This window comes from Mixophyes fleayi, chromosome 2 (assembly GCF_038048845.1).
Source record: "Mixophyes fleayi isolate aMixFle1 chromosome 2, aMixFle1.hap1, whole genome shotgun sequence".
NCBI classification, from domain to species: Eukaryota; Metazoa; Chordata; class Amphibia; order Anura; family Limnodynastidae; genus Mixophyes; species Mixophyes fleayi.
In genome coordinates, this window is record NC_134403.1 from 74,781,886 (window position 1) to 74,799,539 (window position 17,654).

The following is a 17,654-nucleotide window of genomic DNA, read 5'->3' on the forward strand; positions in this document are numbered from 1 at the left end:
TGGTATTTTCTGATAAGGATTTCACGGTGTTGACTAACCTCTCTTTTACGACTTGTGAGAACTATTTGGAAAGTTGTGATATATTACATTATGTAGTGTTTTTTCCAAGTTTCAGTGAGAAATTGAAAGATTTTGGTACTTTTTCAGAAATTCTCAAACAGCTGCATATATGTACAATTTGTTCCTTTTATATATATTATAGTATTTTAGAAGAGAGTGCATTCTCTTCAATTGAGTACATATTGGGCAGCAGATTTTGGGGGTGCCACTAGGGATTAGTGTATTTTTTTGTTTTTTTGCCACTAAAGTATGTTTAAAGAGGACCTGTCACTTCTTTAGTACTTATAGGCTATGAAAAAGATTAATGGAGGGAACCCCCCTCAGTTGCATTGATAGGTTGGATGATTAAGTGGTAATTTAGCATGCTTAAAATCCGAGCTTACATTCTAATCGCTCTAATCGCTCTCATTAATGCCCCTCTCTCGATCAGTGCTGTTGTGGAGCAGGAGCTATCGGGGTTGGGACAGGACACAGCTAATAATGCTTCTTAGATACTCCTCTCCTGAGTGAACCAAGGGATTGTTGCTGGAAAATTTTATTTTTCAGTACACTTTAAATATATTCTTATTAACATAAGATGCCCTGTTTCAGAGGTGACAAGTGCTCTTTAAATTTATTCTGAATACTTTGATTCATATTTTGCTGTATACTTGTCCTTGCATTTTAAACAAATTCCTTTTAGCCATCATATGACCTACATATTGTATCCAATTTTGTTAAATTTCACAAACAAGTCTTGTTAGACAAACTTAGAGACTGGCAGGCCCCTACCCCACTTAAACCTTGGGTTAACATTGAATCCCATAAGTTTTCTCCATTCCCACTAGCCCGTGTCAGACTGGGGCATGAAGGGCCCACCGGGGGACTGCAATGCTAGGGGCCCACGAGAGGGGGTGTGGTCAGCCATCATACAGGCGAGACCAGACACTAGAGTGGGAGTGGTCAGCCCACGAAGGACAGCTAGCACCATAGTGTAGTATATAAGGAATGCAGTGTGTATATAAAGAGTTCACAGTCTTGACCTGCCCCTTAGATTGGGCAGAACAGTCACCAAAAATCGGGATTGTCCCACTAGACCAGGCTTGGCTAACCTGTGGCACTCCAGGTGTTGTGAAACTACAAGCCCCAGCATTCTTTGCCAATATATAGCAGCTTATTGCTGGAAGGGTATGCTGAGACTTGTAATTTCACAACATCTGGAGTGCCACAGGTTAGCCAAGACTGCACTAGACTCAGAACATTTGGCAGACTGTCCTACTTGTTCTTGTCACTTTTACCACCTGTGGCTGCTGGTTTCTTTAGTTGCGGCTTGTCTGGTTCTTGGAATGTTGAGGGCCCTATTTGGAAAAAATAATGGGTACATTTAGAAAACTCCAACCGTCCCCGCCATTAAATCAACAGCACCCACATTTAATAATTAGGCCTCTCTCCAGCCTCTACATTAAAGTAATAGTGCTCACATTTGATTAATAGATCTATTTCCCTCCAACCAACCCCAATATTAAATTAATAGTATTCCCATTTAATAAATAAACATATTACCCTGCCTCCAAACAGCCCCAGCAATAAATTAATAGCAATTTACGTTTAATACATCCATTTCCCACAACCATTCCTAGCATTAAATAATTAATATTCACATTTAATAGATAGCCCTCCTCCCCACACTCAGCCCCACATTCAATTATAGACCCAAACCACCTCAGCATTAAATTAAAGGCCCCTTCACCCCCTCCCTATAGTGTTCTTTGTGCAGGCCCCCTCCCTATAGTTTAGCATAGGCAGCCCCCCTCACTATAATTTAGCATAGGCAGCCCCCCTCACTATAGTTTAGTATAGTTAGCCCATCTATAGTTTAGTATACATAGGCAGCCCCCCTATGCCACATAGTAGTGCCCCCAAAATAATGTTATGCCACACAGTAGTGCCCCCAAAACTATGTTATGCCACACAGTTGTGCCCCAATGTTATTCCACACAATAGTGTCACCAATTCATATTATGCCCGCAATAGTGTCCCCAATTCACATTATGCCCGCAATAGTGCCCCCCATTTCACATTATGCCCGCAATAGTGCCCCCCAATTCACACACACACACATATATATATACCCACTATATATATATATATTATATATATATATATATATATATATACATACACACACATCATATATATACACACACACACACACACAATATATCTAATATATATAAGCCTAGCGGCGTGTGTTAGTGTGTGTGTGTGGAAAAAACTACCGGGTGACAGAGTGCTCAAGCTGCAGCGCCACCTGCTGGATGGAGTTATATACTACACTGACCTACTAAATTATTATTATTATTATTATTATCGTTTATTTGTTAGGCGCCACAAGGTATCCGCAGCGCCGTACATGGTACAAACAGTAGACTATACAGGGTAAAACAATACAGAACAGTAAACACAAAGTACCAGAACTTCAGAAACTCCAGGCAGGCAAATACTGTAAAGACGGAGCGGAAGAACAGGTCTGGAGACAGGAGGGGAGAGGGGCCCTGCTCATACGAGCTTACATCCTAAGGGAGGGTAGACAAAATCAGGCACAAGAGGGAGCCAGTGAAGCAAGGGGAAGAGAAAAAGGAGCCAGTGAGAAACAGAAGAGGTGAAAGGTTAGGTGGATGGTAGGTAGGCCTTAAGGAACAGGTGAGTTCTAAGTGCCCGCTTGAAGGAGCACAGATTGGGTGATAGACGGATGGAGCGAGGGAGGTCGTTCCAGTGAAGGGGGGCAGCTCGGGTGAAGTCTTGTATTCTAGAGTGGGAAGAAGTAATCAGAGTGGAGGAGAGGCGGCGATCATTGCCTGAGCGCAGGGAACGGGCGGGAGTGTGGATGGAGAGGAGGTTAGAGATATAAGGGGCAGTAGACTGGGAGAGAGCCTTGTAGGTGGTGGTGAGGAGTTTGTAAAGGATTCTGTAGGGGAAGGGGAGCTAGTGTAAGGCAAGGCAGAGAGGGGACGCAGAGGAGAAGCAGCGTGTGAGGAAGATGAGTCTCGCAGCTGCATTAAGTATAGAGCGGAGGGGGGCGAGGCGGGAGCAGGGGAGGCCAATAAGGAGGAGATTGCAGTAGTCGAGGAGGGAGATGATGAGAGCATGGATGACAGTTTTGGTGGCATCTTGAGAGAGGAAAGGACGGATGCGGGCAATGTTACGGAGTTGGAAGCGACAGGCTTGGGCAAGGGATTGAATGTGGGGGGCAAAAGAGAGAGGAGTCAAGAGTGACTCCTAGGCAGCGGAGTTGGGTGACAGAGGAGATAGTGGAGTTGTTAACAGTTATAGAGAGGTCATAGTGGGAAGGGCGTCTGGGTGGGGGAAAGACAATGAGTTCAGTTTTGGAGATGTTAATTTTAAGAAAGCGTGAAGACATCCAGGAGGAGATGGCTGAGAGGCAGTCAGTTACACGAGAGAGGAGGGAGGAGGAAAGATCAGGAGAAGAAATGTAGAGTTGAATATCATCAGCATATAGGTGATACTGAAGACCGAACGAAGAGATGAGAGCTCCAAGGGAGGAAATATAGAGCGAAAAGAGTAAAGGGCCAAGAACAGAGCCCTGAGGGACTCCAACAGGGAGAGGGGAGGGGGTGGAGGAAGAACCAGACGTGGATACAGAGAAGGAGCGGTTAGCAAGGTATGAGGTGAACCAGGCATGAACAGAGCCAGAGAGGCCGAGAGAGAGAAGAGTATGCAGCAGGAGGGGGTGGTCCACGGTGTCGAAGGCCGCAGAGAGGTAGAGGAGGATGAGTATGGAGTAGTGACCCTTGGATTTGGCTGATAGGAGATCATTAGTAACTTTAGCCAGGGCTGTTTCGGTGGAGTGGAGGGGGCGGTAGCCGGATTGGAGGGGGTCAAGGAGGGAGTTGTCAGAGAGGTGTCTGGTGAGGCGGCTGCAGACAATCCGCTCAAGTAATTTGGAGGCATAAGGGAGAAGAGAGATAGGGCGGTAGTTAGGAAGAGAGGAGGGGTCAAGATTGGGTTTCTTGAGGATAGGCGAGATAAGAGCGTGTTTGAATGAGGATGGGACAACGCCAGAGGAGAGTGATGGGTTGAAGAGGTGAGCGAGGTAAGAGCAGGCAGTCGGAGAGAGAGAGCGAAGGAGGTGGGAGGGGATGGGATCCAGAGGACAGGTAGAGGGTGGAGAGGAAAGAATAAGGGAGCGAACTTCTTCACCTGAAGTGGGGATGAAGGATGACCACAGCTGGTTAATGGCGGGGGGTGACGTGGTGAGGGGGGCGGGAGGGCAGTGGGAGGAGGAGATGTTCCGTCTGATGGCTTCAATTTTGGAAGAGAAAAATGAGGCAAAGTCAGAGGCAGAGAGGGAGGGTGGGACAGTGGGAGGGGGGGGAGCGGAGTGAGTTGAATGTGGCAAAGAGGCGGCGGGGATTTGAGGACTGAGAAGAGATAAGGGACTTAAAGAAGGATTGTTTAGCGAGGGACAGGGCAGAGCAGAAAGAGGAGAGGATAAATTTGAAGTGAAGGAAGTCAGCCAGGGAGCGAGATTTCCTCCAAAGGCGTTCAGCTGTGCGAGAGCACTTTTGGAGGGAGCGGGTGAGTTTGGAGTGCCATGGTTGGGGAATAAGGCGACGACGGCGGATAGAAGAGGCCGGGGCAACGGTGTCCAGGGCGGTAGCGAGAGATAGGTTGTAGAGAGAGGACGCCTGATCAGGGCAGGCCAGAGAGAGAAGGGGTGATAGGAGAGTATCCAGAGAGGAGGAGAAGGAGTTGGGGTCGATGGCGTCGAGGTTGTGCCTGGTGAGGGTGGCTATGGGCGGGGTGGGAGCGGGGGCGGAGGATAGAGTGAAGGAGAGGAGATGGTGGTCAGAGAGTGGGAAGGGAGAGTTGGAGAAGTCAGAGAGATCACAGAGGTGAGAGAAGACGAGGTCGAGGGAGTGACCAAGACAGTGGGTGGGGGAGGAGGTCCACTGTGTGAGGCCAAGGGAGGAGGAAAGAGTGAGAAGTTTGATGGTGGCGGGGTCAGAACGGTTGTCAATAGGGATGTTAAAGTCACCCAGTATGATGGAGGGCAGGTCAGAGGAAAGATAGTGGGGGAGCCAGGCGGCGAAGTTGTCAAGAAAAAGAGAGGAAGGGCCAGGGGGACGGTAGATGACGGAGATGCGGAGGTGGATGGGGGAGAAGAGCCGAATGGAGTGGACTTCAAAGGATGAGAAGGAGAGGGAAGGTAAATTGGGTATGACCCGAAAGGTGCAGTTAGGAGATAGGAGGAGGCACACTTCCCCACCTGGCCGCTCGTCTGGCCTGGTGGAGTGGGTGAAAGAGAGGCCGCCATAGGAGAGAGCGGCAGGGGAGGCAGGGTCAGAAGAAGTGAGCCAGGTTTCGGTTAAGGCAAGAAGATTAAGAGAGTTAGAGATGAAGAGGTCATGAATGGAGGACAGTTTGTTACGGACAGACCTGGTGTTCCAGAGGGCACACGAAAAAGGGAGAGATGGAGAAGGGGAGATATGGATCAGATTGTCAGGGTTGGCGGAGCGAGGGGGGGGTTGAGAGATGGTACTGAGAGATTTGGGCCCTTGGTGGGGGCAGGGGGAGAGGATGGGTATAGGAAAGGAGCGAGGCGGCATAATGAGAGGTAGGAGAGTAAGAGAACGGCCGGGGAGGTGGGAGGGAGGAGCACAGTCGGGAGGGCGGTGGTAGGGAGCCGAGGGGGAACAAAGCAAATTAGAGGGGACAAAGCAGTGTAACCAGTGTAGACAATGTAAATGGAGAGCAGTTGCAAAGCAATAAAACAATGTAAAGTGGAGGATAATGAAATCACAATCTAAGCAATGTAGACAATGTACAGTGGGGAACAATACAATAAAGGTGGAGTAAATAAAATAAATAGATTAAATTAAACAGTGTGGTGGTATGGTGAAATGAATGAAGTCACGATCTAAGCAATGAAGACCGTGTGCAGTGGGGAGCAATAAAATAAAATAAGAGGTGGAATAAATAAGATAAATAGATTATAAATAAAATAAATAAATAAATAAAATAAATAGATAAATTAAATAAATTAAATAAATGGATAGATGGTATGGTGGAATTGAGCACAAGAAAAGGCAGTGAGGGCTGCAGGTACCGGGAGAGTTCAGGAGAGGTCCATGTATTCACAGGAGCAGTTCGAGTGGACCAGCGTTCAGGAGCAGGAGGGTCCAGGAGTAGTTCGTGAAAGACCAGCGTTCAGGAGCAGGAGGGTCCAGGCAAAACGGATCGGAGATCAGTCCCCAGGGGCAGCGGTGGGTGAATAGATGCAGAAAGGAGAGATCCAAGTCAGGGAGGAGCACGTGGAGGACGGTCGGTGACAGGCAGGCCACGCGGGGTCCGGACAAGGAGAGCGGGCCAGGCGGTAACAGGAGGCTGAGGTGGTAGCAGCGGGGAAGCATCAAGCAGGAGACTGCGGGCACCAGGGATGCATCAGGAGCCAGGGGCAGGCGGCAGGAAGCTTGATCGGAGCTTGGTCGGAGACAGCAGGAAACAGCTGAGAGGTAGGCCCAAGCCGCGGCCTAGAGTGGGTGGAAGTGGTGGCGGTGGCCGGGAGTCAGGACGAGAGGCAAGGCAGCAAAACCCAATATCCAGGAAGAAGCGGTGGAAGCAGCTGGGCTGGAGCCGGACTGTGAGCCTGGTAGGAGCAGCAGGCCGGAGCCGGGGGCTCGATTTGGAGGCAGCCGTTCTGAGGATCGCCAACCTCGCTGGAGCAGGCTGGAGGCAGGAGTGAGTGGAGGTAAGTGAGGTAAATTCTTAGCATTATCTTCTAATCTAATATATAAAAGCCTAGCGGCGTGTGTTAGTGTGTGTGTGTGGAAAAAACTATTTTCTCAGAAAGGGCTCATCCAATTGACCTGAAATTTGGTATACTGACATTATTTGACAAAAAAATTATAATAGTGAAGTCAGTTAACTTCCATCATCCCCCCTTCCCCCCGTGGGAGGGGTAGTAAAGGCTAAATTTACGAGTTGAGGGGTCAAACTCATTTTTGTGAGGTAATTTTACCTCATGAACACACATGCTGTGTTAGTGTGTGTGTGTGTGGAAATAACTATCGGGTGACAGAGTGCTCAAGCTGCAGCGCCACCTGCTGGGCGGAGTTATATACTACACTGACCTACTAAATTCTTAGCATTATCTAATATATAAAAGCCTAGCGGCGTGTGTGTGTGGCGATGAAGATGACAAGAACCTTTTTAACACCTTAAGTAGCTTGATTTGACTAGAATGCATGAGTATCATGCACGGGTTAACATATATATATATATATATATATATATATATAGTGATAGCACAAAAAATATAAACAGGTGGTTAGAATCTACTTCCCCATATGTTGATTGCTGCAGCCTCTCTGCTCAGCTCAGCGGCGGCGGGAACATCAGCTGACAGAGGGAGGGGACGGGTCACATGATCTGAGCTGCGATCGCATTTGAAAGATGTCTGGCTGTCACTGCTGCAGCAGGGATGCCGGAGAGGACTGCGGGCCCCCTGGAGAGGACAATGGGACTCCAGGTGAGCTCCGTGTACTTCCAGAAGGGGGTGTGACCGACGCTGCCACTAGCAGAACTAGTATGGCTGGATAAGACTAGCAGACAGACTTCTGTAACTACTCTACGTAGTATCACAGACTCACTTATTATTTGGGAAAAAGATGAAGCTCTTGTCTCAAGACACTCGCTTCCACTCCTCTAGTCTCTCCATCGTTGCCTTCTCGCAACTGATTCCAGATCTTCACCTAGGTTATTGATATGTACAGGGAGTTACACGAATACAGGATCGGCTTAATTCTGCCCTTTTCCAGGTTCTGAGAACAGTACGACATTCACAGTCGGGACTTTTATAAATACCTCCAAATCAGATACTGGATACAATCTTAACCATCTCATCCCCCTTCACTGAAGCCTGCACCTCCCTTTGTTAGATTATTATTCTGCTCATCTACTCATGTGAGTGGAATCTCAACATGCTACCAGACCCTTTGTCTCCTACTGAAACACACGATCTGCTGGTTCAGGCTAAATGGGAGCATGATTTTGGGGTCACTATCTCTGTAGAGGATTGGGAGAAAATTTGTCGGAACATCTATAAAATGTTTAAGTGTATCAATCATTCAGAAATTATGATTAAGGTCGTACATAGGCTGTATCTCACCCCGGATAAGCTCCATAGAATCTGGCCCACAGTGTCTAAATACTGTTGGAGGGACTGCAGGAAGGTTGGCTCATTTAAGCATGTTTTCTGAATATGCCCGAGGCTCAGACCATTGTGAGAAACGATGTTCCATCTGATCTGTCAGGTCACTAAATCAAGTATCCTTCCATGCCCCGCCTATTACGTCTCACTGGAGACAATTACCAACCAGTATTGGCACTGGCCTTCCCAGGGCGCGAAGTCTAACGGACCCCCCAGTCTTCTCCAAGAACTGCCGCAAGGCGGGATTGTTTTAGCTACCGGAGGCCCGCAGGTCGCGGCCCCTGGGTTAGCCCACCGGCATGGTAGAGAGATGGTAGTAGGGTGAACGGTTCTGGGAACACAGTAAAAGGCCTCGTCTAGCTGGATATTAAACAGCTTAACTGTAAGAAGTAGGAAGCCAGAGATACCTTGCTGTCTAGTAGGGAGGCACGAGGAGACAAACACGAGAGGAGTCAGGAACTGTAGCCGGTTTGGTACACAGAGGATCAGCCAGTGCGTGTTGCCAGGGATTCAGCAGATGCAGGGTTAATCAGACTAGCCGGGTCGTTACACAGAAAGTCAGCCAGTGCGTGTTGCCAGGGATTCAGCAGATGCAGGGTTAAATAGACAAGCCGGGTCAGTACACAGAAAGTCAGCCAGTGCGTGTTGCCAGGGATTCAGCAGATGCAGGGTTAAACAGACAAGCCGGGTCGGTACACAGAAAGTCAACCAGTATTCACAGGGAGAAGTGCACAGGAAAAGCACAGGGATCAGGAGCAGCCAGACGCTAAGTACACTTGTTGTTCTGACACAGGAGAGTCTCAGAGTGAAGACTAAATAGTGGGGAAGTTTGAATTCCCCGCCTCTCAGGTCACCTGATCAGACGGACCTAAGAAATAGTGGGGAAGTTTGAATTATCCGCCTCTCAGGTCTCGTGATCAGACGGACCTAACACCGCCATGGCACTTTTACACCTCTACCCCCCAAAGCTCCAGCATCACAAGCACTATGTCACCGGGCACATCCTCATCGCCACAAGGGCGGCAATTGCCCAGCTTTGAAAGTCCCATTTGCCCTCGCTCATTTTTAAAATTGCTGCCAAAACACAAGGTATGTTATGTGATGGAAACCACTGGATTTAAATATGATGTGTCTTCCCCATTGATCAAGTGGTTCCCGTGGTATGAATATTACATGGAACATCAGCCCCCCCCAGGATCCTTAGTTCCTGATCTAGATCTTATAGGTCCTACTGCATTGGTGATCCTGAAATTACATTTTTGATATGTTACTTGTTTCTAAATATGTCTCCTCCCCTTCCTTACTGCCCCCCGCCCCATCTACTTCTGCCTTATGTTTTCTTTCTATATGATTTTTCCTTTTTCTTTCAGCAATGTTGATTGTACTGCTTTCAGTATTAACGACTGTATTTTGTATACATTGTTTTGTTTTATTTCAAGAATACAATAAAAAAAATTCAAGTTACATTTTTTTCACAATCACCAGCGGACATCAGTGCAATATTGTCCAAAGTGTTTATATCACCAACACTGGGTAAGTGCTTTTCAATATTTTAAAATAAATACTAATCTATAAGACAGAGTACACTATTGTAGTTCCTTTTTATCTTTGATTCTATATCATCATCATCATTTATTTATATAGCGCCAACATATTCCGTAGCGCTTTACAATTGGGGACAAACGTAATAAACTAATAAACAAACTGGGTAAAACAGACAAATAGGTGAGAAGGCCCTGCTCGCAAGCTTACAATCTATGGGACAATGGGAGATTGACACATGAGGTTAAGTATACATTTTGCATCTTGGCCCAGCCAGACTGCAAAGGTAGGGTGACTCATAAGCTAAATGATCCTGTCACACAACAATGTTGGTCCGGGGGTAGTTGTCTTGTGTGAAATTGTGTAACAGGCTGAAGGTAGTGAGGTTAAGATGGTGGTTGAGGAATATTATAAGCTTGTCTGAATAGGTAGGTTTTCAGAGAACGCTTGAAAGTTTGTAGACCAGAGGAGAGTCTTATTGTGCGAGGGAGAGAGTTCCATAGAGTGGGTGCAGCCCGAAAAAAGTCCTGTAACCGGGAATGGGAGGATGTAATGAGGGTGGATGAGAGACGCAGATCTTTTGCAGAACGGAGTTGCCGAGTTGGGAGATATTTTGAGACAAGAGAGGAGATGTATGTTGGTGCAGCTTTGTTGATGGCCTTGTAGGTTAGTAAAAGTATTTTATATTGGATTCGGTAGAAGACAGGCAGCCAGTGTAGAGACATACAGAGTGATTCAACAGAGGAATAGCTATTTGCAAGGAAAATCAGTCTTGCCGAAGCATGCAAAATAGATTTTAGGGGTTTGAGTCTGTTTTTGGGAAGACCAGTAAGGAGGGAATTGCAATAGTCAATGCGGGAGATGATTAGTGCATGAATTAAGGTTTTAGCAGTGTCTTGTGTGAGATATGTGCGGATTCTGGAAATGTTCTTTAGATGTATGTAACATGATTTAGATATAGAGTCAATGTGGGGAACAAAGGATAGGCGTGAATCAAGGATTACACCTAGGCAGCGAGCTTGTGGGGTGGGATTTATGGTCATGTTATCAACAGAGATAGAAATGTCAGGTATGCTCTTGTTGGCGGGTGGGAATATTATTAACTCTGTTTTAGAAAGATTAAGTTTGAGTTGACGAGAGGACATCCAAGATGAAATGGCAGAAAGACAGTCAGTTACACGGGACAACACAGATGTCGAGATATCAGGAGAGGATAGATAGATTTGGGTATCATCCGCATAGAGATGATACTGAAAGCCAAAGGAACTTATTAGATTTCCAAGAGAAGCGGTATAGATAGAGAACAGCAGAGGACCTAGCCCCGAGCCTTGTGGTACTCCAACTGATAGGGGAAGCGGAGCAGATGTGGCTCCAGAGAAATTAACAGTGAAAGAGCGATTAGAGAGGTAAGATGAGAACCAGGATAGAACTGTGTCTTGAAGACCTAGGGATTGCAGCGTTTGTATGAGAAGAGAGTGGTCAATGGTGTCAAATGCAGCCGAGAGATCAAGGAGAATTAGGAGAGAGTAATGGCATTCAGTCTTAGCAGTGATCAGATCATTAACAACCTTGGTCAGCGCAGTCTCTGTGGAGTGTTGAGAACGAAAGCCAGACTGAAGAGGATCCAACAGGTTGTTTGCGGAAAGAAAGCGTGTGAGGCGAGTGTAGGCAAGTCTCTCTAGAAGCTTGGAGGGGCAAGAGAGCTGAGAGATGGGACGGTAATTTGAGAGAGAGTTAGGGTCGGAGTTTTGTTTTTTTAGAATAGGAGTAATCACTGCATGCTTGTATAGTGATGGAAAGATGCCAGTAGAGAGTGAGAGATTACAGATTTGAGTTAGAGGTGAAATGAGCACAGAAGACAGGGATCTACCAATTTGCGAGGGAATAGGATCAAGAGGACAGGAGGTAGAGTAGGAAGATAAGAAGAGCGTAGAAATTTCCTCTTCATTTGTGGGGTCAAATGAAGAAAGGGTGTCAGAGGGTAGTGGGAAGGAAATGAGCTGATGGCTTGTTGAGGAGGAGGATACCATTTCTAGTCTGATCTTATCAATCTTGTCCTTGAAGTAGGTAGCAAGATCCTGAGCACTGATAGTAGATGGAGGGTTCGGGGTGGGAGGATTGAGAAGATGATTAAATGTATTGAAAAGGCGTTTGGGGTTAGAAGCCTGAGCATAGATAAGAGATTGAAAGTATGTTTGTTTTGCAGTGTCCAGAGCATTTCGATAGGAGTGGTAGACAGAAGTATATGTGAAGAAGTCATTAGAGCTTCGAGATTTACGCCAGTGACGTTCTGCTTTACGGGACAGTTTTTGAAGATTTCGTGTTGCTTTGGTGTGCCACGGTTGACATCGAAGTCGACGTGTAGTATGAAGTGTCGCTGGAGCCACTTGATCAAGGGCCGTTGCTAAGGTTAGGTGAAAATGAGGTACTGCCATCTCAGGGGATGAGAATGTAGAGATAGGGGAGAGAAGGTGTTGGAGAGAGGTGGAAAATTGTTGAAGATTAATAGAATTAAGATTTCTACGAGTATGAGGAGGCTTGGTAGAGTTAGACAGTAGAGAGGTTAGAGCAGTGGGGGTGAGAGTGTAGCTGATAAGGTGATGATCCGAGAGGGGGAAGGGTGTATTAATAAAATTAGAAACTGAGCATAGTCTAGAGAAAACAAGATCAAGGCAGTGGCCATCCTTATGAGTAGATGATTCAATCCACTGGGAGAGGTCAAGTGAGGATGTTAGAGAGAGTAGTTTGGAAGCAGCTTTGGAAGGTGGGTTATCAATGGGGATGTTGAAGTCACCCATGATGATGGTGGGGATGTCTGAAGATAAGAAGTGAGGGAGCCATGCAGAGAAATCCTCAATAAATTGTTGGTGTGCTCCAGGGGGACGATAGATCACCGCAACACGTAGGGAGAATGGATTAAAAATGCGAATAGCATGTACTTCAAAAGATGTGAACGTGAGTGATGGGACATTTGGTAGAACTGTGTATGTGCACTGTGGGGAGAGAAGTAGTCCAACCCCACCTCCTTGTCTGCCTTCAGGTCTGGAGGTGTGGGTGAGATGGAGGCCACCATGTGAAAGTGCTGCAGGTGAGGCAGTGTCTGATTGCATGAGCCATGTTTCTGTTATTGCCAGAAGGTTGAGGTTTTTTGAGAGGAAGAGATCATGAACGGAGGTAAGTTTGTTACAAACAGATCGTGCATTCCAAAGGGCACATTTAAAGGACTTGGGAAGAGAGGGTAGACAGGTGATGTGTTTGAGGTTTGCTATAGAACGGTATATTAGAGTTCTAATGACCTTTATTCGCTGGAATAACCCTCCCCATTGAACAAGATGAACTATAGCACCATGGATACAAGCTTTGCTGTTTACCTGGCTGCTATCTTTGATCTTATGAACATGTCCTTTGGCACTAGTCACCATTTCTGTTTACACCAATAATTTGCAGCCTGCAGCAAAAGCTTCTGAAGCTCGTCTAACTCTCAGCTGACACCGTTTGCAGGCAAAGAGAAGCTGCTATTTTTTGATCTAGAAAGTTGTTTTCAAATAGTACAAAACTGATTAAATAGATCAGTAAATAAACGTATTCACTGCATAAGCAGCAGTACTTCATTGGACAGCTTCAATTGTCAATATCAGGCAAATGTGATAAATATAAAACAAAAAGCACTGCGCAGATGACACTTGAATCATGATCAATACAATGTGACAAACCAATATAAATAAACACAAACAATTTATTTAACATAAAATAAATACAATTCATCAAATTGACATAATATAAAGACTAAACGACATTACGGAGTAATATTAGCTAAATAGCGCGGTATATTCATCAATGGAGACTGTGTTTCATTATCAACCAACCAAGGTAGTTTTAGGTAATATTAGTAGCCTGTTCAGAAAAGTTTGAGTATTAATGTGGCATCTTATTCCATCCAAAATATAGAAAACCATAATCAGGTGAAAATGAAAAAATACTGCACTAGAGTTTCCTCTTACTAGCATCAGCGGGAGGATCGAGCGTGAATGAAGTGCAATGTCCACACCCCACCAGAAACTCAAAGCTTCCGATTACATGCTCCTCTGCTGTAATGCCGGCTCACTGCCATGGACAGATATTTAGTAACCGCAAATAGGTTCCTCTCTGAGGCAGTTCGTAGTTAGTAGCTCCCAATTTCAGAATATCTTCACTGCTTGAAATCCTCACACACAAATAATATTGGTTGGAAATAAAGGGATTGAAACACACAGATTGTGACGCGTCTCGTCTGCCTCATGCAGACTTTCTCAAGCAGTATAGCTTGGTCTCCAGATAACTGTCTTTAAGTAGAGGGAATAACTCTCATTAAGCGAATTAGGCTCATCTGTTATAAATATATACATAAAAACCACTAAAATATAATACACTATAAAAAACATATATAGAAAACATATACCTAATAATAAATGATTATTTATACAATAAAAGATTTATACAATAATCAAAAATATCTAAAAATCCAGCAATATATTCTTGGCAAAAGGCACACATAGATAATAAACGGTAAGTATTGTCAACAGGGAGCCTCCAGCATGAGCAGTGATATTTAATGCTACTTAATACTTGCATTGCAATCTTGACATTGTTCTTTTCAGTAAAAGACATTACTCTCATTTACTGACATTGCATTTAAGTATTATTAAACCACTGCTACCAATCAGGCACTTATTTCACTATGGTTCAGTGCAAATTTTACTCCCAAATGCAATATTAGTAAATGAGTCATACTGAGCCTTCTTTATCACAGCTGTACACATTGTAATAATGATGCAGGGAAAACATGCACTTACTTTATAACGCAAATTCTCAATATACTATCCAACTGTCATAATACATAAAAATTACAGTGTTTAAATAACATAGTTAATTTGTTTATCAAGCAAACACATGAGTAAAATATAAGAAAATACCCTTACAAATCATATGCGACTCACCGGCTTTAGAACTCTATGTATCTCCTTCAGTACTGCTGGTGAGCTCGGTACTGAACAAAATACCAAGGTACAAACCACCACGTCCATAGATGCATCAGCCACAGGAGTCATGTTGTCTGCAGAAGCTACCAAAAACCCCTCATATTTAAGGTGGTCATTCTCTGCTTGACTTTTGCAGAGATATGTTTTGAAATTTGGGTTGAGATCCAAACAGGTCACTCTGCAGCCACTGGGATAGAATTTGAAGTTGGCACCTGTGCCGCAACCAACCTCTAGGAGCCTGAGTTCCTTAGAGGTACTTGCGTAGTCAGAGATGTTGCTAAAAAGGTTCCTCTTGTGGTCTTCCATCAACTTGTTATATATGTTAGTGAATTTGACCAAGATATGAGGATGAACTTTCTTTGCTAATGAATCCCACATTCCAAGGTAGTAAAGGACATGGAGAGGCAGTGTTAATACAGCTACTATAAGCTGTAAAGTGATTATGATTACAGACATGTTTTGAAATTCAGCTGCTGCTGCTGCTGCATGCAGTGAATGAAGTAATCCTGGACTGAGGCTTGGCTCTCTATGCCTGGGAATTTAGTGGCTTTGCAGGATCCGCCTCCCTTTCTTAGGATCAGAGAGAGAGGATCGTTGTATACCGCAGGGTGTATACAAAGTTCTTTTCTTGTATTTATATAATCTGATGTATTCTACATCACCCAATATATGAACAGTTCTAGGGGTGCTTTCCAATTGGTTAGGTGAATCTAAAATAAAACAATATTAGTCCACAATCTGACAGTAATAGTTTACAAAGTGAGATTAGTACATTCTCAAACAACTTAAACTAACTATCAAAAATTAAGAAGTAAGAAACTAAATTGCAACATGAAAATACAAGTTGCTATGTATAAAATTAAATGCTTAGCGCACCCTTCCATTATTTTTTATTAATCACATACCCTGCACCCAACTAGTAGAAATGTGTGGGTCATGTCAATGACCCCTGCAGTTCAGGAGAATTATGCTACAGGTACTTTGATGTAAGACACTCTAGTTCTATGGAAGATTTTTTTACCAACTTTGTGAAAAAAAGAAAAAGAAAATGAAGAATAAACCAGCTTTGCATAGGTGTAGGAATTCTCAACATTAACCAGCAGGTGGTGATATTAGTCCAGCACCACAGTCACTTCTTTATTTCACCTGTTTCACAAGAACAGTACTTGCCAAATTTGCCAAATCAGCACTTTCAACAAACTGTGCATTGTCTGACAGTGCTCTCAATCACAGGACTGTCATAAACAGTGCCTTTAATAACAGAATAGTGGTAGCAAGGGCCAGAGGCATAACTACCGTATTTGCTAGGATGGCCACCTACACTGTCAAAACACAATGTTTATATGTGTTTTTTCACCCTTGGGTACTACAGGGGGTCCTTACACAATCTGTCTACCTATGCCCCTGGCTACAGCAATTGGCTTTAGTACCGTGTACCCATTTTGTTTCTCTCCCACTTCCTTTAGTCTGCTCTCTTGTCTTTATCTCTCTCTTTCCTTTTCTCTGCAGCTTTTATTCAATGTCCATCTTGCTCATTTTTGTATTGTTTGTCTTGCTTCTCTTGGTGTGTCTCATACACTGTGCCTGGTCCTGGCCACAGCATGCCTACACTGTGCACTCTCTAGTCTGAATGAGCAGACTGTCCCCTTTTGTGTTACATCACTGCTGATAGGGCCTCATTTAGTGTTAAAAACAAAGCAAAAAAGAGGAGCAAATATGCTCCTGGTCTATCAATATCACAATGCAAATGGTACAAATGCATCTATTTGCATGTAGGGAAAATACTGACTGTTTTTGCATGTAGTACACTGGATAGCATTATTTTTACATTGCACTTAAGAGTTGAGCTTGGATACGCAGGTCTAAATGTGCACATTTTAGATTTGTCCACCTTGCAGTGCAACATGGTTTTGCTAAGGTAGAAATTTGCTTTTTTTTGCTTTGTTCCTAATTCTAAATAACACCCATAATACTCTAGATTAGTGATGCTCAACAGGTGGCGCTAGGGCCGCATGGGGTCCTCTGGGTCTTCACCTGTGGCTCCCAGCTGCCTTCCTGCTCTATTGTCAGATTTGTTTGTTTGTTTTAGCTTGTAATACTTAATAAACATTTATGCATGGTTTTAGGCTTGATAAATAGACCCATAGACACCTCTGAAGGAGTATTTGATGTAGCCACTAGGAGGCTCACAAGATTGGAGGATTTTGCAATGATAGTGTTCCCTCCTGAAAGCATTATAGCACACTTTCTTTTACAGCACTGTACAAGTTTAAACTATCTTCTATATACAGTGTAAATGGTAGGTACTTTTTTTTATTTATTATAAACTACCTTTGTGTGGATTACTTTTTCAATCAAATCACATAATTTGTACCTGGTATTTGTTTGTGCTGTATTTGTTCACTAGTAAAATACTTCCAGGGCTAAATTTACTAAAAATTGTGTTTGGTGGTGGTTGTAAACCGCCACACATCGCTGTCGGTTTAGTGCTCCACTACTATAGGGCAGTTTGAGGCTGCAATGTAAAATAACTGGCGGATTGAAAACAGCTAAATCGGAAAAAACACCAGGAAAAGACAGGTTTTTCTATGCCTGCTTCTGATTGGTTCGATAGCTCAAACATGCCATTCAGAACATAAAAGGAAGCACCACTGACATATAAATCATGGGGGCAATCATTATTTATTGATTAAGGGTCAAAATTATTTTTTTGTTGTTGCTGAATTAAGTTTTTCATTATATTAAGGGGACAATATTATTTTATTATTATATCAAGGAAGTACTATGTAGTGCCACATGTGTGCATCATAAATATGTTTTGT

The 17,654-nt window shown here is 44.3% G+C and overlaps 1 protein-coding gene across 1 annotated transcript in view; it reads right to left on the minus strand.

The window, feature by feature from the left end:
• Positions 1-15,431, minus strand: part of LOC142141139 (thiol S-methyltransferase TMT1A-like) — a 28,533-nt gene extending 13,102 nt beyond the window's left edge. Inside the window, exon 1 of the mRNA XM_075199293.1 lies at positions 14,791-15,431. Coding sequence (XP_075055394.1) covers positions 14,791-15,288 — 498 coding nt within the window. The 5' untranslated portion in view covers positions 15,289-15,431. The remainder of the gene's footprint in view (positions 1-14,790) is intronic.
• Between the last annotated feature and the right edge of the window lie 2,223 nt (positions 15,432-17,654).